The 25,945-nt window shown below is 47.3% G+C and overlaps 1 protein-coding gene and 1 long non-coding RNA gene across 8 annotated transcripts in view; one reads left to right on the plus strand and one right to left on the minus strand.

Annotated features, from left to right (window-relative positions):
- The first annotated feature begins 161 nt into the window (after window positions 1-161).
- LOC144584233 (uncharacterized) lies at window positions 162-6,976 on the plus strand. Of its 2 annotated transcripts, none has more exons than XR_013538356.1 (3): window positions 162-275; window positions 1,986-3,587; window positions 5,925-6,976. It is a non-coding gene; the product is annotated as an uncharacterized LOC144584233 (long non-coding RNA). The 2 variants fall into 2 exon arrangements; XR_013538358.1 differs by having other exon boundaries at window positions 2,377-3,587.
- LOC144584230 (uncharacterized) overlaps window positions 987-25,945 on the minus strand; it is a 40,500-nt gene continuing 15,541 nt past the window's right edge. For 2 of the 6 annotated variants that reach the window (XM_078379901.1, XM_078379902.1), the window contains 4 exons: window positions 22,888-22,991; window positions 22,463-22,616; window positions 19,393-19,496; window positions 11,665-19,121 (listed from right to left, as the gene is read on the minus strand). In XM_078379901.1, coding sequence (XP_078236027.1) covers window positions 12,381-16,259 — 3,879 coding nt within the window. In that variant the 5' untranslated portion in view covers window positions 16,260-19,121; window positions 19,393-19,496; window positions 22,463-22,616; window positions 22,888-22,991 and the 3' untranslated portion in view covers window positions 11,665-12,380. The other 4 variants (XR_013538352.1, XR_013538353.1, XR_013538354.1 and 1 more) reach the window with 4 other exon arrangements.

Genomic DNA, 25,945 nt, shown 5'->3' on the forward strand with positions numbered 1-25,945 from the left:
CCTCACTTTCCGCAGCACCGCCTCCTCCCGAATTTTTTTAAAGCCCATTGGTGGAATTCAATCCACTGCCCGATACGCCCCCCAATTGACTGGGCCGTCTCGTGACGTAGAGCCCCTCACCTCGCGCGTTTCGTATATAAACTAAACGGGAGGGGTGGGGTTTGCTGGCTGGCCGCTGTGTCGTCAACCTGAGGAGACCGGCGGCGGCGGTGGCGGCGGCTGCTGCTCTTCCTGCTTTTTCTTCGCTTGCTCCACAAGTTCGTTTCGGATTCCAGGTAGCCAAGCCTGACCAAGAAGGCCTTTTTCTTCAGATCAACGTTCAAAGTTTGTTGGTGGGGGTGATAAATTGGGTGTTCAGCGGGGCGGGGGGTGTTTCCATCTGACGAGCCCCTAGAAAAGGTTTGATCCACCTTGGCAGCCTTTTCTACACAAAGTCAAGTCGTTTATTACCTTCCTTTTTAGTTGCCTGCGGTTGTTTGGAAATCTAGGCTCTCTCTGATAAAACTTATAGTCGGGGACCTGTGTTACTCTACTGCAATCCCCCCCCCCCCGAGGGTCTCATCTACTGTCTGCCAGCCCGACCCCATCAAATAGCCAAACAACCTCTTTTTAATGGATCTTGTGCTGTCCAGAGGTTTCGGCTCAGTAATTTCAAGGACTTAATGGTTTCCTCTGTGTTGCACAGACTATTAAGCTGCAGCTTCATTTTAAATATTTCCTCTTCCATGATGACAGGCTGCTAGAATGACTCGACCGCAAAATGAAATGAACCTGCAACAAAATGAATATGTATTTCTGAATAAAAATAGTGCTGCCTAAAAATACTGTCCTCCTATTTTGGCTTCTCGGATGAAACATCAGGCACTGGTCAATCTTAGTTTTCTTCAACTGGGGTGTCCAAATCTACTAAATAAATCGGGAACTTGGAATTTCTAATTTGGCCATTCTAAGTGTGCGTTAAAAAAAACACCAGACAAAACAACGACTTATGCAACGTTGGCTTTATTTCAGGGAATCGAATGTTGCCTAAGGTATGTTCTTTCCCCCAAAACCTCTTTCAGTGGGTGTGGGGGAAAAAAAAAAAGAAGACATTCCCAAACAGGAAAATAAAGCAGTGGGTTTGTCTCTTCTAGGCATGTACTTAATAAACAAAAACTGGCAGCCACCCCTGCCTGTGTGTTCTGGGTGGAAAAATTGTATGCAAGAAACAACGCCTAGGTTTCAAAGTGAATGATACCAATTTTCATCCAACACCAGAATGTTTAATACAATGCTCTTGTTTAATTCAATGTTACTCCTCTCGGTGGGTATTTGAACCCAGGCTTGCTGATTTATTAACGTTTCTGAAGGAGCCCGGGAATCTGGCCTTCCGTGGCGGTGGGAGTTAATCATATATGGGCAGTGTATCATAAGGAGCCACTGTAGGCTCAAGAAGTATCCATTATTGTAGCTTAGTAATCAATCTAGATTGACTAACACAGTGGTTCTTAACCTTTCTTACTCAGGTGTTTTTCAACTGCAACTCTCAGAAACCTCAGCCAGTAGACCTGATGGTGAAGGCTTCTGGGACTTGCGGTCCAAAAACATCCGAGTAACAAAGAACCAAGAGCAGAATGCTTAATTTAATGCTCTGTGATGTTTCCCAACGAGGATTTCAGCCCGGACTTCCTGATTTCTTAACGTACTCTCTCCACTACACAAAACTGGATGTTTTCGTTAGGAATAATCAGGATAGGAATAACGATGTTATACAAATTTTTGGGTTGATTGCTGATTTTAACTTATAAATATTGTCTTTTAATACTGTGAGTCATCTTGGGTCCTGTTTTCAGCAGGAACACAGGGTAGAAAAACTTCAAATGAATAAAATCTACACGGTCATCTTAGAACTCATAAGTTGGAGGGCTGTTTGTCGGGTTCTCTAGACAAAGCGGATTTGAAAGAAGCGATCCGGTGATACTAAATAGTTTACTTTCCCTTAGTAGGAGCGTTGGGGACGTCGAGAGGAGGTGCTTGCGCCTTCCTAGAGCGGCCGAAACGTCTTCTAGAAACGTGTGGAATAGGAGCTTCCGTTTTCTCTTAGTATCGATAAAGGAACGTGTGCTGTGGTGGTTTCTTTTTCTTAATACCTGCCAGAAGAGAAAGAAACAAAATGTAAACTAATGCTTTGGATGTTAATGTGCTTCTTAACATTAATGTGCCAGGGTTAGTTTCTTCTTTGTACGATGACAGGACGAAGGAGATCCCTTCGTGGGCTTTCCTTCAAGGATGCTTTCGTGTCTCTTCCTATATAGAGGAACGTGTAAGCAATCTATAGCTGTCTTTTTAGGATGGGGATTCTGTACAGGACATTTGATTCTGTATTTTTCTTTATAGGATGACGGGGAAATCCCTTCAGGGGTTATTTTGGCTATCTTCCTATGGAGATACATAAACAGACGGGATCCGCTCTGCAACTGCTCAGGGATCTTCACATGGAGGCAATTGCTCATCGTACATCCCACGCCTCTGGCCTTGCGTCGGCGTTGCTTCTGAAGGAGACCGGCAGTCTAGCCTTCTGTGCAGGTGGAGTGGGGGTGGGAGTTAAGCCCATAGGGGTAGTTTATCATAAGGAGTGATTGTGGGCTCAAGAAGTACCCTTTATTGTAGCTTAATAATCAATCCAGATTGGGTAACGGGCTCCAACTGGTCACGTCGATAGAAAGTGTCCAGATACTTCCGCAGGACTAAAACGTGGTGGCCGGATTCCGGACTGTGGTTCCTGATAGGGATCGCCTCGCCCTCGTGTTATGGCAGCTCCGCAGGCTGCCGATCGGTTTCTGGGCTCAATTTAAACAGCTGGTTTTGACCTATAAAGCCCTTTCTCTTCAGGCAACTCTTCCCAGAGTGTCTGCCTACCTAAAGTGTGGTTTTTAGGTGGATTTTCATGCATTATACCTATGACTGGATGTTTACTACTACTTGTGTTTTGCTTTATTCAGAGTGATTTTACTTTGTTCATTTATAATATTCACATACTGCTTTTACCTTTAATATAATATTTGGTTGATGGAAGGTGCCTCTCTGTATTCATTGGTCCTAACTTTAAATATGGCCTTTTAATGATCTAAACCACTGTTGGATAGTCCTTCTTTCTGCTTTTAACTATTGTCTTTCAATAATGTAAGAGGCCTCTTTAAGGAGAAAGGCGGGCTAAAAGTATTTTAGATAAAATGAATAAATAAATAATAGTGTCTTGGAAACCTGAATTTCAGGATATTTTTTCCCACCTCTGCCCCTGGCTGTCAACTTTGTGTGACATCCTCTCGGTAAATGAACGTGACCTTACTCTGTTGGCGTTGCCCTGCATCACAACCCGTTGCTGTCCAATTAGCGCTAGTTTGTTACAGTCGTTCAAATATTATTTTTTTTCTAACTTTCATTGAAGGAAAATGGAGAAAACTGCAGCTCCATATGGAACCTCCATCCTTATGAGAGCCTCGTGGTGGACTGGTTAAAATGCTGTACTGCAGCCAAAACTGCTCACGACCTGGGGTTCGATCCCAGGTAGCCGGCTCAAGGTTGGCTCAGACTTCTATCCTTCTGAGGTTGGTAGAATGAGTACACAGCTTGCTGGGTGGGGGCAATGTGTAGCCTGCATAATTAACTTGTAAATCACCCTGAGAGTGCTTGAAGCACTATGGGGCGGTATAGAAGCAGCACACTTTCCTTTTCTTTTTTTCTTTTCTTTTTTCTTTCTTTCTTTCTTTTCTTTCTTTCTTTCTTTCTTTCTTTTCTTTTTTTGCTTTCTATTTTTCGCTTACTGTGCCTGGGTCTTTTTTAACAGCTTGGTACTCTTGCTCCTCCTATTGAAAAACTGGTCCTCCCCGCCTCACCTCCAGCCATGGGAATTTCGGTGGGGAAAGCCTGAAGAATAGGGCTCCCCCTCCTTGGAAGTCATCCAGGAGTCCCCCAACAAATGCCTAAAGGGGAAACTTGTGATCTTAAAAGCAGCACAGGTTCTTGACTCCTGAAATGGACCTCAGTCCACAAGAACTAACTCTACCCTTTACAAGGACACAAAATCTTTGGTTTTGGCTGTGAAAAAACAAACCCGGTAACCTGACATGATGCTTTGCGAGCATCTTGCTCCTGGTACGCTGCATCTCTTCCCTGAAAGGAGAAGTGTTCTCCGTGCTGTCCTTGTCCAAGCAGGTGGAGACCTGTCTCTTCAGGCAGGCTTTTCCTCAATGAATAGTGTTCAGCGGGGTGGGGGTGGGTTATTTCCATCTGACGAGCCCATAAAAAAGTTTGAGCCACTTTGGCAGCCTTTTCTACACAAAGTCAAGTCGTTTATTACCTCTTTTTTTAGCCGCCTCCGGTAGGTTGGAAATCTTGACTCTCTCTGATAAAACCTCTCGTGGGGGACCTGTGTTACTCTACTGCAATCCAGTGGTTGCTCAGGAGGGTCTAATCTACTGTCTCCCCACCCGACCCCTATCAAATAGCCAAACACCCCCCTTTTTAATGTATCTTGTGCTCTGCAGAGGTTTCGGCTCAGTAATTTGCAGGGGTTAATGTTTTCCTCTTCTTGCCTATGTGTTGCTGAGAGTGTTAAGCAGCGTCTTCGCTTCAAAGATTTCCTCTTGAATGACGACAGGCTGCTAAAATGACAACTGCAAAATGAAATGAACGTATTGTACAACAAACTGAATATGCATTGGTGAATGAAAATAGTGCTGCCTAAAAATACTGTCCTCCTATTTTGGCTTCTTGGATGAAACATCAGTCACTGGTCAATCTTAGTTTTCTTCAACTTGGGTGTCCAAATCTACTAAATAAATCGGGAACTTGGAATTTCTAATTTGGCCATTCTAAGTGTGCGTTAAAAAAAACACCAGACAAAACAACGACTTATGCAACGTTGGCTTTATTTCAGGGAATCGAATGTTGCCTAAGGTATGTTCTTTCCCCCCAAAACCTCTTTCAGTGGGTGTGGCAAAAACAAACAAAAAAAAATAGAAGACATTCCCAAACAGGAAAATAAAGCAGTGGGTTTGTCTCTTCTAGGCATGTACTTAATAAACAAAAACTGGCAGCCACCCCTGCCTGTGTGTTCTGGGTGGAAAAATTGTATGCAAGAAACAACGCCTAGGTTTCAAAGTGAATGATACCAATTTTCATCCAACACCAGAATGTTAATTGAATGCTCTTGTTTAATTCAATGTTACTCTTCTCGGTGGGTATTTGAACCCAGGCTTGCTGATTTATTAACGCGCTCTCTCTACTACAGCAAACTGGGTATTTTTGTTAGCAATAATCATGATAGGAATAACGATGTTCTACAAATTTTTGGGTTAATGACTGATTTTAACTTTTAAATATTGTCTTTTAATGCTGTGAGTCGCCTTGGGTCCTGTTTTTAGCAGGAAGACAGGGTAGAAAAACATCAAATGAATAAAATCTTCATCGTCGTATAAGTTGGAGGGCTATTTGTCAGGTTCTATGGATGAAGCGGATTTGTAGGAAGCGATCCGGTGAGACTAAATATTTTACTTTGCCTTAACGAGCATCGGAGACATGAGGAGGAGGTGCTTGCAGCTTCATGGAGCCACTGAAACTTCTTCTATGAACGTGTGGACGAGGAGCTTCCGTTTTCTCTATTAGTATTAGTGTTCTTATGCTTTATTTTCTTGTTCCCTGCCAAAAGAGAAAGAAACAAAATGCAAAGGAATGCTTTTCATGTTAATGTGCTTCTTAACGTTACTACGGCAAGCTTAGTTTTTTCTTTATTGGATGACAGGATGAAGGCAATCCCTTTTTGGCCTTTCTTCAAGGATGCTTTGGTGTCTCTTCCTATATAGAGGAAGGTGTAAGCGTTCTATAGCTGTCTTTTCGGCAGGTGAGTTGGTGCACGAGATTTAATTCTGTAATTTTCTTTATAGGATGACGGGATGAAGGAAATCCCTTCATAGACTTTCCTTCAGAGGCTATCCAAAACAGACAGGATACACTCACACTCTGCAAGTACTCACTCATCTTCACTTGGAGACAGTTGCTCATCATACATGAGAGTGGTCGTAAGACCAGATAGGCGGGATATAAAATAAATAAATACACCCCTACCTCTAGCCTTGGATCAGCTCTGCTTCTAAAAGAGCCCGGGAGTCTGGCCTTCCGTGGGGGTGGGGTGCGGGTTAATCATATACGGGCAGTGTATCATAAGGAGCCACTGAAGGCTCAAGAAGTACCCATTATTGTAGCTTAGTAATCAATCTAGATTGGCTAACACAGTGGTTCTTAACCTTTGTTACTCAGGTGTTTTTGAACTGCAACTCCCAGAAACCTCAGCCACCAGAGCTGATGGTGAAGGCTTCTGGGACTTGCAGTCCAAAAACATCCGAGTAACAAAGGTTAAGAACCAGTGGGCTAACAGGCTCCATGTGGTCCCGTCGATGGAAAGTGTCACGACGCTTCCGCAGGACTCAAACGCGGCGGCCGGATTGCGGACTATGGGTCGTCATACTGATCGCGCCGCCCCTGTATTACGGCAGCTCCGCAGGCTGCCGATTGTTTCGGGGCTCAATTTAAACAGCTGGTTTTGACCTATAAAGCCCTTTCTCTTCAGGCAAATCTTCCCAGACTGTCTGGCTACGTAAGTGTGGTTTTTAGGTGGATTTTCATACATTATATCTATGACTGGATGTTTAGTACTACTTGTGTTTTGCTTTATTCAGAGTGATTTTACTTTGTTTATTTATAATATTCATATATTGTTTTTACCTTTAATATAATGTTTGGTTGATGTAAGGTGCCTCTCTGTATTCATTGGTCCTAAATTCAAATATGGCCTTTTAATGATGTAAACCACTGTTGGATAGTCCTTCTTTCTGCTTTAACTATTGTCTTTTAACAATGTAAGTGGCCTCTTTAAGGAGAAAGGGGGGCTAAAAGTATTTTAGATAAAATGAATAAATAAATAATAGTGTCTTGGAAACCTGAGTTTCAGGATATTTTTTCCCACCTCTGCCGCTGGCTGTCAACTTTGTGCGACATCCTCTCGGTAAATGAACGTGACCTTACTCTGTTGGCGTTACCCTGCATCACCACCCGTTGCTGCCTATTTAGCGCTAGTTTGTCACAGACGTTCAAATATTATTTTTTTCTAACTTTGATTGAAGGAAAATGGAGAAAACTGCAGCTCCATATGGAACCTCCATCCTTATGATAGCCACGTGGCGCACTGGTTGGAGCAAATGAACTATGAAACTCTGCGATCTCATGGACACAACGACACCTGCTTAAGAGGGGGAAAATACAGTTATTCCAAATGACAAGTACAAGCGCCTGTAAAAAGGGGGAGAAAAGCGGGACCAGGGGGTGGAATTAAAAGCAGTAGAAATGAGCCACAACCCAAGGTGCCCTTGATGCTGGGTGAAATAATAAAATAGCAACACAAACAAAAAGCCCAGAGTGGCCTTGGCTGCCAGATGGGCATTATATAAATCAAATAAATATATAATTAAATAAGTAATTAAATTAAAATATATAAAAGAAGGAAGCATTTAATGTGAGGGCGACAACTACCAGGATGAGTCCTGCCCTGCATTTCCCATGGGGTTTGGAGGCAGAAAGAGGGAGGGAGGGAGGGAGGGACCGAAATCCACCGAGACCCCCTTTAATCCTTTCCTTAAGGGCCAGCCTCATGGGGAGGAGACCAACCGTAACTCTGCCCATGCCCAGAGACTTGGTGGCTTTTCCCACCTTCGATCAGATTCATCTCCTAAAGGACTACAAAGCCCATCATGGGGTGGGGGAGAAGGGTCCCAGCAGTCACCCCACCCTCCCACACGGGCCGTCTTACCCAGCCGCCGTCCCCGGTCGGAGCGGGGCAGCGTCCAGCGCAGGCTGGGTCTGCCACCGGCCTTGCAGCCGGAACAGCCTCTGGGTGCCGCAGGGGCAGGCCGAACAAATAATGGGGAGACACGGTGGGGAAGGAAAAGTGTGACGCACCAGCCTTTAGCGTCCCAGCGTCGCCATGGCAACGGGATGGGAAGGGGCGGGCCCAGAGGACCTACTCTCTGATTTCCATTGGCTGGGAGCGGCTCCATGGTGAGGCGACAGGAAGAGGCAGGCCCGGAGGACCTGCCCTCTGATTTCAGAAGGCTAGAACGTCAGCATGAAAGGCCCTCTGAGTCCAAGCGTGCTAGACGGTGCCTCTACTCCCTTGGCCGGCCACTTCTCGGCTCCCTCTGCTGGCAGCCTCATGCCGGAGGACCCTAGCCATTTTAACACACACACCCCAGGCGTCCCGGCTGGGGGAATTAAAAGCGCGGCTCCTAAACGGCTCCTGCTCTATGGGGAGGGCATATCCTGAGAGGGACCTAGGAGGAGGAGGAGGAGGTGGAGGTGGAGGAAGAAAAGGAAGGGCGCCTCGCTCTCCCAGGGACTGGGGAGGAGGAAACCTCCTCGTGTCTTTTTTTCCTGGTTCGTCTCCCAACGTTCAAGAGGACGACTGCAATTCAATGAACTTTCGGTGATTGTCTATTTCACCTGCTTTTTATTAGTAACCCCCCTCCCCTTTTCTCCTTTATCAGCCACTTGTAAAGGTGGTTTTAGATATCTGTAGTTTCTCATTTGAACTAAGCGTCCTTTCTTTAAATTAAAATATTTGTGTGCCTTAGTAAGATTACTGCATGAAACGGTAATAAATAAATATAGTTATAAATGATTATTATTGTTGCAGTTATTGTTATTGTTCTTCTTATTATTATTATTATTGCTTTTTGCCCTACTGTCCACGCTGTGACAGGTGGCAATTTATTTCTTTATTCTTTTTATACCCCGCCTATCTGGTCATTTCGACCACTCTAGGCGGCTGTTTAATTGGTACACTGTTTAATCGGAAAGCTACCAGACGTCTGCGCCTGGATCTTCTTTACCGTTGTCCACGCCCCGTAGCTGTGGGTCTTTATGATGGCAATTTTAATTGTATTTTAATCGTATTTGAATTGTATTTTAATCATTTTATATTTTATTGTATTGAATTTTAATTGTTGTAAGCCGCCCAGAGACCTTTGGGTAGAGTGGGAGGCATATAAATTAAATAAATAAATAAATAAAATAAGAGAAGAAACTCATGGTCCCAAAGCCGTTTCCTGAAGTCTAAAAAGTAACACTCGCGCTCACACAAAAGAGAATGCAGGTGGGGGGGAATGAGAATTTTCAGGTTTTATTGGCAACCCTTTTGCATATTCACCATTACCCATTACCCATGCAAGTTCAGATATAAAACCGGCCGGCGATGAACGTACTTTAAAGAAGACACTTTACTAGGGTATTAAGAAACGGATGATTCCAATCCCCCTCCCCACCCTGCCTTGGTGGGCCCTTTCACTGTATATTTTTTTTGAGATTTAGAGAAGGGAGTGGGATCCTATAGTGCCACGACCGAGAGCGTAAGGGGGTCTGCGTCTCTTACAGATGGGCTGAGACTCATGGGAAGAATGCAGGGAAACGTGGGTGCGTTTGTTTTAAAGAACCCTAATAATGGATGACAGACTCCTCTGAAGCACTGCCGCCTGAGCTCTTCGAATAAATACAGCAAAGGCAGAAAGCTGTCTGCTGGCAGCCTGAACAGGGAAAAAGAAAAGGCCTCCTCTGCCTGCCAGATCACGGCGTAGGGCGAGAGGGTCCTCCAACCTTCCTTCGGCCCTGCTCCCCCCCCCCCCCGTGCGCGCTGGAGGAGACAAGAACAATAAAAGCCAGAAGAAGAGTAATAATAAAATAATAACTTACATGAAACACAAAGAAGACGGTCACGGCACTCAGCCCCGAACTGCACTTTCTCTCGTCCTTGGCGGGAAAGAAGGGGAGATGGAAGTCCTCAGGAATCTCCACCTCGGGACTCGAACCCGAGCTGGGAGGGAGACTGGAGACAGCTCGCCATGTCCTGCAGGCGTAAAGGGCCGAGAGACATACGCACCTGTACACACATCTGCCTTAATCCTTTTTTGTTTTGGACCGGCCATCCTAACGGCAAGTTTGAAAACTGCAACTCTGTGCATGCCCAGGGGCGTTAAAATTACCCAGAGCGGTGTTTTAAATCGTTATTTCACACCTTTCTTCTCTGTTAACGACTACAAGGGCCGTCACGGGGCAGAGGGGCTCGTGACAGACCCCCATGGTATGCCTACCATCCCGCCGGCCCCCTGCACACTTACCCGCCGACCTTTCTGGATCCGGTCGTTCCTCGAGGTTGCAGGGTGGCGCAAACGAACGATGAAGCTCTGCGTCCGCGTGAACGAGCTCACTGAAAGAACGACACCTGGTTCGGAAGGGAAAATCCAGTTATTCCAAATGACAAGTACAAGCGGCTGTGAAAAGGGGGAGAAAAGCGGGACCGGGGGGTGGAATTAAAAGCAGTAGAAATCAGCCACAAACCCAGGTCCCCTTGATGCTGGGAAGAAAAAGACAGCTCCCTCTCCTCTCCAGGGTGGAATAATAAAATCACAACGCAAATAAACTGGCCAGAGAGGCCTTCGCTGACAGATGGGCGCCATATAAATCACATAAATCAATAAGCAAATCAATAAATAACACACACACACACACACACACACAAGCACACATAAATACAGACATGCATGCACGCATACTTACATGCATACATAAAAAATAAATAAAAGAAACAACCATGAAGAACTTCCAATAATTTCATGCAGTGAAAAGTGAGGGAGACGACTGCAAGGCCGCAACGCAATCGCAACGCAAACAAACGGGCCAGAGAGGCCTTGGCTGCCAGATGGGTGCTATATAAATCACAGAACAAACAAACAAACAAACAAACAAACAAACAAACAAACAAAAAAACAAACAAACAAGCACATGCATCAATTACATACATAAAAAATAAATAAAAGAAACAACCATGAAACACTTCAAATATTTTAATGCAGCGAAAAGTGAGGGAGACGAGTACAAGGCCGAGTCCCGCCCTGAATTTCCTATGGGGTTTGGAGGCAGAGGGAGGGAGCGAAATCCACCCAGACCCCCTTTAATCCTTTCCTTAAGGGCCAGCCTCGTGGGGAGGAGACCAACTGTAACTCTGCCCATGCCCCAAAACTTGAAAAATCCCGAAGACCGCCTTTCCCACCTTGGATCAGATTCATCTCCCGAAGGACTACAAAGCCCATCATGGGGTGGGGCAGAAGGGTCCCAGCAGTCACCCCACCCTCCCCCACGGGCCTCCTTACCCAGCCGCCGTCCCCGGTCGGAGCGGGGCAGCGTCCAGCGCAGGCCGGGTCTGCCACCGGCCTTGCAGCCGGAACAGCCTCTGGGTGCCGCAGGGGCAGGCTGGACAAATAATGGGGAGACACGGTGGGGAAGGAAAAGCGCGACGCACCGGCCTTTAGCGTCCCAGCGTCGCCATGGCAACGGGACAGGAAGGGGCGGGCCCGGAGGACCTGCTCTCCGAGTGCAAAGGGCTAGAAGGTCCCCATGGCGACTTGCAGGAAGAGGCGGGCCCTGAGGACCTGCCCTCTGATTTCCATTGGCTGGGAGCGGCTCCATGGCGACGCGACAGGAAGAGGCGTGTGACAAACCCAGACCTACTGGGATATGTCACACAGTTACACTAAGCTGCCACCAACCATTCCCTATAAGAAGTCACACAGACCAGGGATGGATTTTTAAACAATAAAAAGAATAAGGTTTATTTTAAATACACACAGGGAAAAATAAACAATCAGGTGAATAAGATAAAGTAACGTGGCTTATTCTCACTCATACAAGCATACAGTTTGGTTCACCCAGAACCCTTAACTTGAAGCACAGACCCTGAACCTATCAGTTCTGGCTAACCAACAGACACCTGAACCTATCAGGTTGGTACTCTGACACACAGTAGTACCCTGTCTGACACACAGACTCCCACAACAGCTCCTTCTTCCCAGCTGCTGCTTCGTCACAACCCAGTGTCTCTCAGTCTCTCAGTGTCTCTCACCACACACGCATCACATATATATACAGTACAGCCCCTCCTCCTGATGTCCCGCCTTCCACTCTCCATAGGATGGAACTTTCCCTCCAAACCCATGACAGACAGGTAACATCAGTGCTGTATGTAACACCTCCCCTCTTTATAAGTTGTTTTGTAGGGGGAAAGCTAAGGTGCTTTTCACCAAAAAACAACCTGAATAAAACATACAACAACAGTTATACATACCATATAATACTTACTTATCCTTACACTCTAAGTTAACCATAGCAAATAGGCATTTAAACATTTACCATCTACCTTACATCAATTTACCTTTATTCATACAAACCAAATTCAGAAAACAGGTACATTAACTTTTTGTCATCATTATATACACATAGTCCATGTTCTTTCGCCGTCTTCATTCTTCAGGTCTTCTTGATAAGGCGTCAGCAACACAGTTCACTGACCCTCTGACCACCTTCACTTCAAAGTCATAGTCCTGTAGGTTTAAAGCCCACCTCATAAGTTTGCTATTGTGGGTTTTCATTGTCTTTAACCATTGCAATGGTGAATGGTCAGTACACAGAATAAAATGTCTTCCCCAGATGTAAGGCTTGGCCTTCTGGATCGCGTAGACTATGGCCAAACACTCCTTCTCCACGGTTGCCAAATGTCTCTCACCTTTTTGAAGTTTCCTACTCAGGTAGGACACTGGATGCTGGTCACCATTCTCATCCTCCTGGCACAGAACTGCTCCTACCCCGCTGTTAGACGCATCGGTGTAGATGATGAACTCCCGGTCGAAGTCTGGAGCCCGCAGCACTGGATAGTTGATTAGCGCCTGCTTCAACCTCTGGAACGCCTCCTCACAGTCGCTGGTCCACGGGATGCGGTCATCAGCCTTCTTCCTCGTCAGATCGGTCAGCGGAGCCGCAATCTCGCTAAACCTCGGGATGAACTTTCTGTAGTAGCCCACCAACCCAAGAAATGATTTGACTTTTTTCTTGGTGTTGGGTCTAGGCCAATCACGAACAGCTTCTATTTTGGCCTCCAGGGGTTTTATCATTCCTCCCCCTACCATGTGACCCAAGTATTTTATTTCTGGGCTACCCAGCTGACACTTGCTGGCCTTTACTGTTAGCCCTGCTGCACTTAACCTCTGCAGCACTAACTCCAGGTGTAACAGGTGATCTTCCCAGGTATTACTGAAGATCCCTATGTCGTCAATGTAGGCCACTGTAAAGTCACTGAGCCCTGCCAAGGTCTGGTCCATCAGCCTTTGGAATGTGGCTGGTGCATTTCTGAGACCAAAGCTCAGGACTCGAAACTCATAGAGACCAAAAGGGCTGCAAAAGGCAGTCTTTTCTTGATCCCTGGGATCAATTCTTAATTGCCAATATCCCTTTACCAGGTCCAATGATGAAATGAACCGACAACCCCCTATGGTTTCAATCAGGTTGTCTAGCCTGGGCATTGGGTAGGCATCAGGAGTGGTTACACGGTTTAATTTCCTGTAATCAACACAAAACCTAATGCTCCCATCAGGCTTGTCCACAAGGACTATCGGAGAGGACCAAGGACTAGAAGAGGGGACGATTATGTTCTCCCTCAGCATCTCGTCCAGCTCCTTCCGCACCTTGTCCCTATAGGGTCCCGTTACTCGGTATGGGGATACTGCCTGCGGGGGTGCATCCCCTGTGTGGATCCGATGCATCACTCCCTTCACTATCCCCGGCTTGTTGGAAAACACCTGTTGATATTTACTAAGCAGCATTTTTAGTTCTTGCTGCTGGTCTTGGGTGAGTGCAGGACTGATCTTTACCTCCTCTGGGTTGTATTTTACTTCCCCTCTACCCTCCCAGAAGGGTAATTCAGCTTCCTCACTCTCAGCTGCTTTTATCGCGAATAAAACCCTCTGTTCCCCTCTGTAGTAGGGTTTTAGGGCATTCACATGAACCACCCTCCTTGCTTGGTTCTCCGCCTGCTCTATTAGGTAGTTCAGGTCTGACATCTTGGAAATGACCCTATATGGTCCTGCCCATTTGAGCTGCAGTTTGTTCTCTCTGCAGGGCCTAAGCCAAAGCACTTCCTCCCCTGGGTCAAAGTGCCTCTCTCTAGCTTTGTGGTCATACCATGTTTTCTGTCTGACCTTCTGAGCTTGCAGGTTTTCTGCTGCCAGCTCTAGATTTCTCTTTAGGTCATTCATCAAGGTGTCTATGTATGTCACAACGTCTTGTGGGTCATCCTGGGTGATCTGCTCCCAATTTTGTTTGATCAAATCAAGGGGCCCTTTCACCCTTAAGTGTGCAGCAAACATGTCAGAGTGACCCCTTTTTAAGATCATGGGGCGATACTTTTCAGGTACCACCAGCTGACTTCTGATCCCATCTCCCCCTTTTGAGATATTCCTCAGGGTTTCTCTATATAAAATCCCCTTTTTCTCCAGAAATCTCACTGGGGTTTCAGGTGTTAGCTGGGCGTCAGTCACCTGTTCAAAACACTTTTGGAGAGTGGCGTCTGCCTTTTGCTCCTGTCCAAATCTGCTGTCTGTGGTTAAGGTTTCCACCACAGCTTCTGAACTCCCCTCTGCTTCCGTCTCTGGCTCATCATTACCCCCCTGAACTGTCCCCGTGGTGGCTTGTGAGCGTGTAATCACTAGCACCCGTTTCACATGTTCAGCCAGGTCATTTCCCACGAGCACGGCTGCTGGCAGAGTCGATGAAATCGCTAGCCGCCAATCTCCCCTCCAGCCTTGAAAGTTGACAGGTACCTCTGCTACTGGCAGAGAGATTACCTGCCCCTCAATCCCTGCTACCTTTATGCTCTCATTTGGGATTATAAACTCCCTAGGAATAATATCTGGATGGCACAGGGTTACCTGGGAACAAGTGTCCCGCAGCCCCCTATACTGACGGTCAAGTATTCCTACGTCCACCCCTGCTGTCTCAAACAACTGAGAATCTGTTTTTATCAGCAAGCAGCGCTTTACCTCCATAAGAGGACCATTTTCCTCAGCCTGATCAGCAGAGGTAGCTGTTCCAGACTGAGTAGCCATGGCAACAGGCTCCCTCAGTGACACTGAGCCTTGCTCTTTCTGGACACAGAACATAGCTTTTGGCTTGGTCCCACTAGAATTCTGAGGCACCATTCCTTTTAGCTGCTTTAATTTCTCACACTCTGAGATTAGATGACCCTTTCCCTGACAGAAATAGCATTTTCTGGTGTATTTTGATTCTCTCTCATCTTGTTTTGGTTTTCCCTCCAAAATCTGAGGTCTTAGTTTCATGTCTGAGGGCTTCCCTTCACCATGGGCCCCTCCCCCTTGCTGGCTTTTCCCTGGTCCCTGAGAGTACTTGCTGTAGGTTTCTTTGGGTTTACCTACAGATTTCCCCTCACCCAAGGGCTTTCTTATTTGGGAAATAAAATCTGCGATCTCTGCGGCTGCTGCCACAGATTTAGGTTTCCTTTCCCTCACCTGGAATTTCAATTCCCCATGCAGGACTGAATAGAACTGTTCCAGCGCTATCAAATCTTTAAGCTGCTCATAGGTCTCTGTTCCCTCCTGCGATAGCCATTTCCCAAGCAGCCTCACCAATTGGGCCCCCACTTGGGTAAAAGTCTGTTCTGGTTTCTTGGTGAGGGACCTGAATCTTTGTCTCAGCTGCTCTGCATTTATCCCATGTCTGGCAAACACCAGTTTTTTAAACTCTGCAAAATCTTTCATCAGTTCCTCAGGCATCTCGGCATAAACCTCAGCCAGGCTACCACTGATTAAAGATCGCATGATGGTCATCTTCTCAGTTTCCCTCACTGAGAAGTCCACAAACGCTCTTTCCACTAGGGAGAAGAACACCTCAGGACAATCTCCCTTGTGGTACACAGGGAATTTCTTCAGGTCAGCTTTAGACAGTTGGCCTCCCTCAGAATCCCTATTATTATTATTGTTCTGATTCATCAGTTCCAATTTTTTTAATTCAAACGCCATTTTCTCTCTCTGCAATTCCAATTCAATTCTCTGTCTCTCCAATCTTTCTTCCTTCTCCATTCTCTCTCTCTCTCTCTCTAATTCAAATTGCCGTTGTTTCTCTCTTTCCCTTTCTTCTCTTTCCCTTTCCTCCATTTCAAATTGCCTCATCCTCAGTTCATGCTGTTGGGCTAGGAGTATTTTTCTGAGTTCTGGGTCCTGCTCTCCTGTGCTGTCACCTTGCACTGAGCCAAATTCATCCTCAGAACCTTGGTCAATCTGGGGGTCTTTCACTTCACTCATTTCTGCCATCTGGCTTCGAGTCAAGGGCATAATCCCCCCTCAGAACAGGCTGCTTTAAAAAGTCAAGCCTCAAAATAAAACGACCACTTTTTTCCTTCTTGCCTCAGAACCAGCCTTCTCTAGGCTGCTGTTCTTTCAGCACTAAACTTGCAACAGTATCGAGTCAGAGCCTACCCCCCTCTGCTGGGCCTCTCAGCTGGCAAGCTAGCTCACTGTTACTACGCAGTTTTGCCTCAGCTTTTTCCCGCCAAAACTAGGCTGCCTCAGAGCACCTTAATCTAAGTCTCCCCAGTTGGCACGTTCTTCTACTAGCGCACCTCCCCGTGAGGTACACCTAGAAGATTACCTACGCGCCTCAGACTGTCCCTGACTAGACCCCCCTTGCTCTGGGCACCCTTGCCAAGGCTTTGCTGGACCGCTGGACAACTGGACCAGTCGTATCCCACACGCTGGACACCAATCAATGTGACAAACCCAGACCTACTGGGATATGTCACACAGTTACACTAAGCTGCCACCAACCATTCCCTATAAGAAGTCACACAGACCAGGGATGGATTTTTAAACAATAAAAAGAATAAGGTTTATTTTAAATACACACAGGGAAAAATAAACAATCAGGTGAATAAGATAAAGTAACGTGGCTTATTCTCACTCATACAAGCATACAGTTTGGTTCACCCAGAACCCTTAACTTGAAGCACAGACCCTGAACCTATCAGTTCTGGCTAATCAACAGACACCTGAACCTATCAGGTTGGTACTCTGACACACAGTAGTACCCTGTCTGACACACAGACTCCCACAACAGCTCCTTCTTCCCAGCTGCTGCTTCGTCACAACCCAGTGTCTCTCAGTCTCTCAGTGTCTCTCACCACACACGCATCACATATATATACAGTACAGCCCCTCCTCCTGATGTCCCGCCTTCCACTCTCCATAGGATGGAACTTTCCCTCCAAACCCATGACAGACAGGTAACATCAGTGCTGTATGTAACAAGGCGGGCCCGGAGGACCTGCCCTCTGATTTCAGAAGGCTAGAACGGCTCTGGGACAACTGCCAGGAAGAGGCGGGACCAGAGGACCTGCCCTGTGAGTTCTGAAGGCTAGAACGTCAGCATGAAAGGCCCTCTGAGTCCAAGCGTGCTAGACGGTGCCTCTACTCCCTTGGCCGGCCACTTCTCGGCTCCCTCTGCTGGCAGCCTCATGCCGGAGGACCCTAGCCATTTCAACCCCCCCCCCAGGCTTCACGGCTGGGGGAATTAAAAGCGCGGCTCCTAAACGGCTCCTGCTCGATGGGGGGGGCATATCCTGAGAGGGACCGAGGAGGAGGAGGAGGAGGAGGAGGAGGAAGAAAAGGAAGGGCGCCTCGCTCTCCCAGGGACTGGGGAGGAGGAAACCTCCTCGTGTCTTTTTTTCCTGGTTCGTCTCCCAACGTTCAAGAGGACGACTGCAATTCAATGAACTTTCGGTGCTTGTCTATTTCACCTGCTTTTTATTAGTAATCCCCCTCCCCTTTTCTCCTTTATCAGCCACTTGTAAAGGTGGTTTTAGATATCTGTAATTTCTCATTTGAACTAAGCGTCCTTTCTTTAAATTAAAATATTTGTGTGCCTTAGTAAGATTACTGCATGAAACGGTAATAAATAAATATAGTTATAAATGATTATTATTGTTGCAGTTATTTTTATTGTTCTTCTTCTTATTATTATTGCTTTTTGCCCTACTGTCCACGCTGTAACAGGTGGCAATTTATTTCTTTATTTCTTTATTCTTTTTATACCCCGCCTATCTGGTCATTTCGACCACTCTAGGCGGCTGTTTAATTGGTACACTGTTTAATCGGAAAGCTACCAGACGTCTGCGCCTGGATCTTCTTTACCGTTGTCCACGCCCCGTAGCTGTGGGTCTTTATGATGGCAATTTTAATTGTATTTTAATCGTATTTGAATTGTATTTTAATCATTTTATATTTTATTGTATTGAATTTTAATTGTTGTAAGCCGCCCAGAGACCTTTGGGTAGAGTGGGAGGCATATAAATTAAATAAATAAATAAATAAAATAAGAGAAGAAACTCATGGTCCCAAAGCCGTTTCCTGAAGTCTAAAAAGTAACACTCGCGCTCACACAAAAGAGAATGCAGGTGGGGGGGAATGAGAATTTTCAGGTTTTATTGGCAACCCTTTTGCATATTCACCATTACCCATTACCCATGCAAGTTCAGATATAAAACCGGCCGGCGATGAACGTACTTTAAAGAAGACACTTTACTAGGGTATTAAGAAACGGATGATTCCAATCCCCCTCCCCACCCTGCCTTGGTGGGCCCTTTCACTGTATATTTTTTTTGAGATTTAGAGAAGGGAGTGGGATCCTATAGTGCCACGACCGAGAGCGTAAGGGGGTCTGCGTCTCTTACAGATGGGCTGAGACTCATGGGAAGAATGCAGGGAAACGTGGGTGCGTTTGTTTTAAAGAACCCTAATAATGGATGACAGACTCCTCTGAAGCACTGCCGCCTGAGCTCTTCGAATAAATACAGCAAAGGCAGAAAGCTGTCTGCTGGCAGCCTGAACAGGGAAAAAGAAAAGGCCTCCTCTGCCTGCCAGATCACGGCGTAGGGCGAGAGGGTCCTCCAACCTTCCTTCGGCCCTGCTCCCCCCCCCCCGTGCGCGCTGGAGGAGACAAGAACAATAAAAGCCAGAAGAAGAGTAATAATAAAATAATAACTTACATGAAACACAAAGAAGACGGTCACGGCACTCAGCCCCGAACTGCACTTTCTCTCGTCCTTGGCGGCAAAGAAGGGGAGATGGAAGTCCTCAGGAATCTCCACCTCGGGACTCGAACCCGAGCTGGGAGGGAGACTGGAGACAGCTCGCCATGTCCTGCAGGCGTAAAGGGCCGAGAGACATACGCACCTGTACACACATCTGCCTTAATCCTTTTTTGTTTTGGACCGGCCATCCTAACGGCAAGTTTGAAAACTGCAACTCTGTGCATGCCCAGGGGCGTTAAAATTACCCAGAGCGGTGTTTTAAATCGTTATTTCACACCTTTCTTCTCTGTTAACAACTACAAGGGCCGTCACGGGGCAGAGGGGCTCGTGACAGACCCCCATGGTATGCCTACCATCCCGCCGGCCCCCTGCACACTTACCCGCCGACCTTTCTGGATCCGGTCGTTCCTCGAGGTTGCAGGGTGGCGCAAACGAACGATGAAGCTCTGCGTCCGCGTGAACGAGCTCACTGAAAGAACGACACCTGGTTCGGAAGGGAAAATCCAGTTATTCCAAATGACAAGTACAAGCGGCTGTGAAAAGGGGGAGAAAAGCGGGACCGGGGGGTGGAATTAAAAGCAGTAGAAATCAGCCACAAACCCAGGTCCCCTTGATGCTGGGAAGAAAAAGACAGCTCCCTCTCCTCTCCAGGGTGGAATAATAAAATCACAACGCAAATAAACTGGCCAGAGAGGCCTTCGCTGACAGATGGGCGCCATATAAATCACATAAATCAATAAGCAAATCAATAAATAACACACACACACACACACACACAAGCACACATAAATACAGACATGCATGCACGCATACTTACATGCATACATAAAAAATAAATAAAAGAAACAACCATGAAGAACTTCAAATAATTTCATGCAGTGAAAAGTGAGGGAGACGACTGCAAGGCCGCAACGCAATCGCAACGCAAACAAACGGGCCAGAGAGGCCTTGGCTGCCAGATGGGTGCTATATAAATCGCAGAACAAACAAACAAACAAACAAACAAACAAGCACATGCATCAATTACATACATAAAAAATAAATAAAAGAAACAACCATGAAACACTTCAAATATTTTAATGCAGTGAAAAGTGAGGGAGACGAGTACAAGGCCAAGTCCCGCCCTGAATTTCCTATGGGGTTTGGAGGCAGAGGGAGGGAGCGAAATCCACCCAGACCCCCTTTAATCCTTTCCTTAAGGGCCAGCCTCGTGGGGAGGAGACCAACTGTAACTCTGCCCATGCCCCAAAACTTGAAAAATCCCGAAGACCGCCTTTCCCACCTTGGATCAGATTCATCTCCCGAAGGACTACAAAGCCCATCATGGGGTGGGGGAGAAGGGTCCCAGCAGTCACCCCACCCTCCCCCACGGGCCTCCTTACCCAGCCGCCGTCCCCGGTCGGAGCGGGGCAGCGTCCAGCGCAGGCCGGGTCTGCCACCGGCCTTGCAGCCGGAACAGCCTCTGGGTGCCGCAGGGGCAGGCCGGACAAATAATGGGGAGACACGGTGGGGAAGGAAAAGCGTGACGCACCGGCCTTTAGCGTCCCAGCGTCGCCATGGCAACGGGACAGGAAGGGGCGGGCCCGGAGGACCTGCTCTCCGAGTGCAAAGGGCTAGAAGGTCCCCATGGCGACTTGCAGGAAGAGGCGGGCCCTGAGGACCTGCCCTCTGATTTCCATTCGCTGGGAGCGGCTCCATGGCGACGCGACAGGAAGAGGCGGGCCCGGAGGATCTGCCCTCTGATTTCAGAAGGCTAGAACGGCTCTGGGGCAACTGCCAGGAAGAGGCGGGACCAGAGGACCTGCCCTGTGAGTTCTCAAGGCTAGAACGTCAGCATGAAAGGCCCTCTGAGTCCAAGCGTGCTAGACGGTGCCTCTACTCCCTTGGCCGGCCACTTCTCGGCTCCCTCTGCTGGCAGCCTCATGCCGGAGGACCCTAGCCATTTCAACCCCCCCCCCAGGCTTCCCGGCTGGGGGAATTAAAAGCGCGGCTCCTAAACGGCTCCTGCTCGATGGGGGGGGGCATATCCTGAGAGGGACCGAGGAGGAGGAGGAGGAGGAGGAGGAGGAAGAAAAGGAAGGGCGCCTCGCTCTCCCAGGGACTGGGGAGGAGGAAACCTCCTCGTGTCTTTTTTTCCTGGTTCGTCTCCCAACGTTCAAGAGGACGACTGCAATTCAATGAACTTTCGGTGCTTGTCTATTTCACCTGCTTTTTATTAGTAATCCCCCTCCCCTTTTCTCCTTTATCAGCCACTTGTAAAGGTGGTTTTAGATATCTGTAATTTCTCATTTGAACTAAGCGTCCTTTCTTTAAATTAAAATATTTGTGTGCCTTAGTAAGATTACTGCATGAAACGGTAATAAATAAATATAGTTATAAATGATTATTATTGTTGCAGTTATTTTTATTGTTCTTCTTCTTATTATTATTGCTTTTTGCCCTACTGTCCACGCTGTAACAGGTGGCAATTTATTTCTTTATTTCTTTATTCTTTTTATACCCCGCCTATCTGGTCATTTCGACCACTCTAGGCGGCTGTTTAATTGGTACACTGTTTAATCGGAAAGCTACCAGACGTCTGCGCCTGGATCTTCTTTACCGTTGTCCACGCCCCGTAGCTGTGGGTCTTTATGATGGCAATTTTAATTGTATTTTAATCGTATTTGAATTGTATTTTAATCATTTTATATTTTATTGTATTGAATTTTAATTGTTGTAAGCCGCCCAGAGACCTTTGGGTAGAGTGGGAGGCATATAAATTAAATAAATAAATAAATAAAATAAGAGAAGAAACTCATGGTCCCAAAGCCGTTTCCTGAAGTCTAAAAAGTAACACTCGCGCTCACACAAAAGAGAATGCAGGTGGGGGGGAATGAGAATTTTCAGGTTTTATTGGCAACCCTTTTGCATATTCACCATTACCCATTACCCATGCAAGTTCAGATATAAAACCGGCCGGCGATGAACGTACTTTAAAGAAGACACTTTACTAGGGTATTAAGAAACGGATGATTCCAATCCCCCTCCCCACCCTGCCTTGGTGGGCCCTTTCACTGTATTTTTTGAGATTTAGAGAAGGGAGTGGGATCCTATAGTGCCACGACCGAGAGCGTAAGGGGGTCTGCGTCTCTTACAGATGGGCTGAGACTCATGGGAAGAATGCAGGGAAACGTGGGTGCGTTTGTTTTAAAGAACCCTAATAATGGATGACAGACTCCTCTGAAGCACTGCCGCCTGAGCTCTTCGAATAAATACAGCAAAGGCAGAAAGCTGTCTGCTGGCAGCCTGAACAGGGAAAAAGAAAAGGCCTCCTCTGCCTGCCAGATCACGGCGTAGGGCGAGAGGGTCCTCCAACCTTCCTTCGGCCCTGCTCCCCCCCCCCCCGTGCGCGCTGGAGGAGACAAGAACAATAAAAGCCAGAAGAAGAGTAATAATAAAATAATAACTTACATGAAACACAAAGAAGACGGTCACGGCACTCAGCCCCGAACTGCACTTTCTCTCGTCCTTGGCGGCAAAGAAGGGGAGATGGAAGTCCTCAGGAATCTCCACCTCGGGACTCGAACCCGAGCTGGGAGGGAGACTGGAGACAGCTCGCCATGTCCTGCAGGCGTAAAGGGCCGAGAGACATACGCACCTGTACACACATCTGCCTTAATCCTTTTTTGTTTTGGACCGGCCATCCTAACGGCAAGTTTGAAAACTGCAACTCTGTGCATGCCCAGGGGCGTTAAAATTACCCAGAGCGGTGTTTTAAATCGTTATTTCACACCTTTCTTCTCTGTTAACGACTACAAGGGCCGTCACGGGGCAGAGGGGCTCGTGACAGACCCCCATGGTATGCCTACCATCCCGCCGGCCCCCTGCACACTTACCCGCCGACCTTTCTGGATCCGGTCGTTCCTCGAGGTTGCAGGGTGGCGCAAACGAACGATGAAGCTCTGCGTCCGCGTGAACGAGCTCACTGAAAGAACGACACCTGGTTCGGAAGGGAAAATCCAGTTATTCCAAATGACAAGTACAAGCGGCTGTGAAAAGGGGGAGAAAAGCGGGACCGGGGGGTGGAATTAAAAGCAGTAGAAATCAGCCACAAACCCAGGTCCCCTTGATGCTGGGAAGAAAAAGACAGCTCCCTCTCCTCTCCAGGGTGGAATAATAAAATCACAACGCAAATAAACTGGCCAGAGAGGCCTTCGCTGACAGATGGGCGCCATATAAATCACATAAATCAATAAGCAAATCAATAAATAACACACACACACACACACACACAAGCACACATAAATACAGACATGCATGCACGCATACTTACATGCATACATAAAAAATAAATAAAAGAAACAACCATGAAGAACTTCAAATAATTTCATGCAGTGAAAAGTGAGGGAGACGACTGCAAGGCCGCAACGCAATCGCAACGCAAACAAACGGGCCAGAGAGGCCTTGGCTGCCAGATGGGTGCTATATAAATCGCAGAACAAACAAACAAACAAACAAACAAACAAGCACATGCATCAATTACATACATAAAAAATAAATAAAAGAAACAACCATGAAACACTTCAAATATTTTAATGCAGTGAAAAGTGAGGGAGACGAGTACAAGGCCGAGTCCCGCCCTGAATTTCCTATGGGGTTTGGAGGCAGAGGGAGGGAGCGAAATCCACCCAGACCCCCTTTAATCCTTTCCTTAAGGGCCAGCCTCGTGGGGAGGAGACCAACTGTAACTCTGCCCATGCCCCAAAACTTGAAAAATCCCGAAGACCGCCTTTCCCACCTTGGATCAGATTCATCTCCCGAAGGACTACAAAGCCCATCATGGGGTGGGGGAGAAGGGTCCCAGCAGTCACCCCACCCTCCCCCACGGGCCTCCTTACCCAGCCGCCGTCCCCGGTCGGAGCGGGGCAGCGTCCAGCGCAGGCCGGGTCTGCCACCGGCCTTGCAGCCGGAACAGCCTCTGGGTGCCGCAGGGGCAGGCCGGACAAATAATGGGGAGACACGGTGGGGAAGGAAAAGCGTGACGCACCGGCCTTTAGCGTCCCAGCGTCGCCATGGCAACGGGACAGGAAGGGGCGGGCCCGGAGGACCTGCTCTCCGAGTGCAAAGGGCTAGAAGGTCCCCATGGCGACTTGCAGGAAGAGGCGGGCCCTGAGGACCTGCCCTCTGATTTCCATTGGCTGGGAGCGGCTCCATGGCGACGCGACAGGAAGAGGCGGGCCCGGAGGACCTGCCCTCTGATTTCAGAAGGCTAGAACGGCTCTGGGGCAACTGCCAGGAAGAGGCGGGACCAGAGGACCTGCCCTGTGAGTTCTCAAGGCTAGAACGTCAGCATGAAAGGCCCTCTGAGTCCAAGCGTGCTAGACGGTGCCTCTACTCCCTTGGCCGGCCACTTCTCGGTTCCCTCTGCTGGCAGCCTCATGCCGGAGGACCCTAGCCATTTCAACCCCCCCCCCCAGGCTTCCCGGCTGGGGGAATTAAAAGCGCGGCTCCTAAACGGCTCCTGCTCGATGGGGGGGGGCATATCCTGAGAGGGACCTAGGAGGAGGAGGAGGAGGTGGAGGTGGAGGAAGAAAAGGAAGGGCGCCTCGCTCTCCCAGGGACTGGGGAGGAGGAAACCTCCTCGTGTCTTTTTTTCCTGGTTCGTCTCCCAACGTTCAAGAGGACGACTGCAATTCAATGAACTTTCGGTGCTTGTCTATTTCACCTGCTTTTTATTAGTAATCCCCCTCCCCTTTTCTCCTTTATCAGCCACTTGTAAAGGTGGTTTTAGATATCTGTAATTTCTCATTTGAACTAAGCGTCCTTTCTTTAAATTAAAATATTTGTGTGCCTTAGTAAGATTACTGCATGAAACGGTAATAAATAAATATAGTTATAAATGATTATTATTGTTGCAGTTATTTTTATTGTTCTTCTTATTATTATTATTGCTTTTTGCCCTACTGTCCACGCTGTAACAGGTGGCAATTTATTTCTTTATTTCTTTATTCTTTTTATACCCCGCCTATCTGGTCATTTCGACCACTCTAGGCGGCTGTTTAATTGGTACACTGTTTAATCGGAAAGCTACCAGACGTCTGCGCCTGGATCTTCTTTACCGTTGTCCACGCCCCGTAGCTGTGGGTCTTTATGATGGCAATTTTAATTGTATTTTAATCGTATTTGAATTGTATTTTAATCATTTTATATTTTATTGTATTGAATTTTAATTGTTGTAAGCCGCCCAGAGACCTTTGGGTAGAGTGGGAGGCATATAAATTAAATAAATAAATAAATAAATAAAATAAGAGAAGAAACTCATGGTCCCAAAGCCGTTTCCTGAAGTCTAAAAAGTAACACTCGCGCTCACACAAAAGAGAATGCAGGTGGGGGGGAATGAGAATTTTCAGGTTTTATTGGCAACCCTTTTGCATATTCACCATTACCCATTACCCATGCAAGTTCAGATATAAAACCGGCCGGCGATGAACGTACTTTAAAGAAGACACTTTACTAGGGTATTAAGAAACGGATGATTCCAATCCCCCTCCCCACCCTGCCTTGGTGGGCCCTTTCACTGTATTTTTTGAGATTTAGAGAAGGGAGTGGGATCCTATAGTGCCACGACCGAGAGCGTAAGGGGGTCTGCGTCTCTTACAGATGGGCTGAGACTCATGGGAAGAATGCAGGGAAACGTGGGTGCGTTTGTTTTAAAGAACCCTAATAATGGATGACAGACTCCTCTGAAGCACTGCCGCCTGAGCTCTTCGAATAAATACAGCAAAGGCAGAAAGCTGTCTGCTGGCAGCCTGAACAGGGAAAAAGAAAAGGCCTCCTCTGCCTGCCAGATCACGGCGTAGGGCGAGAGGGTCCTCCAACCTTCCTTCGGCCCTGCTCCCCCCCCCCCGTGCGCGCTGGAGGAGACAAGAACAATAAAAGCCAGAAGAAGAGTAA

Source organism: Pogona vitticeps, chromosome 9 (genome assembly GCF_051106095.1).
Source record: "Pogona vitticeps strain Pit_001003342236 chromosome 9, PviZW2.1, whole genome shotgun sequence".
Lineage (NCBI taxonomy): Eukaryota > Metazoa > Chordata > Lepidosauria > Squamata > Agamidae > Pogona > Pogona vitticeps.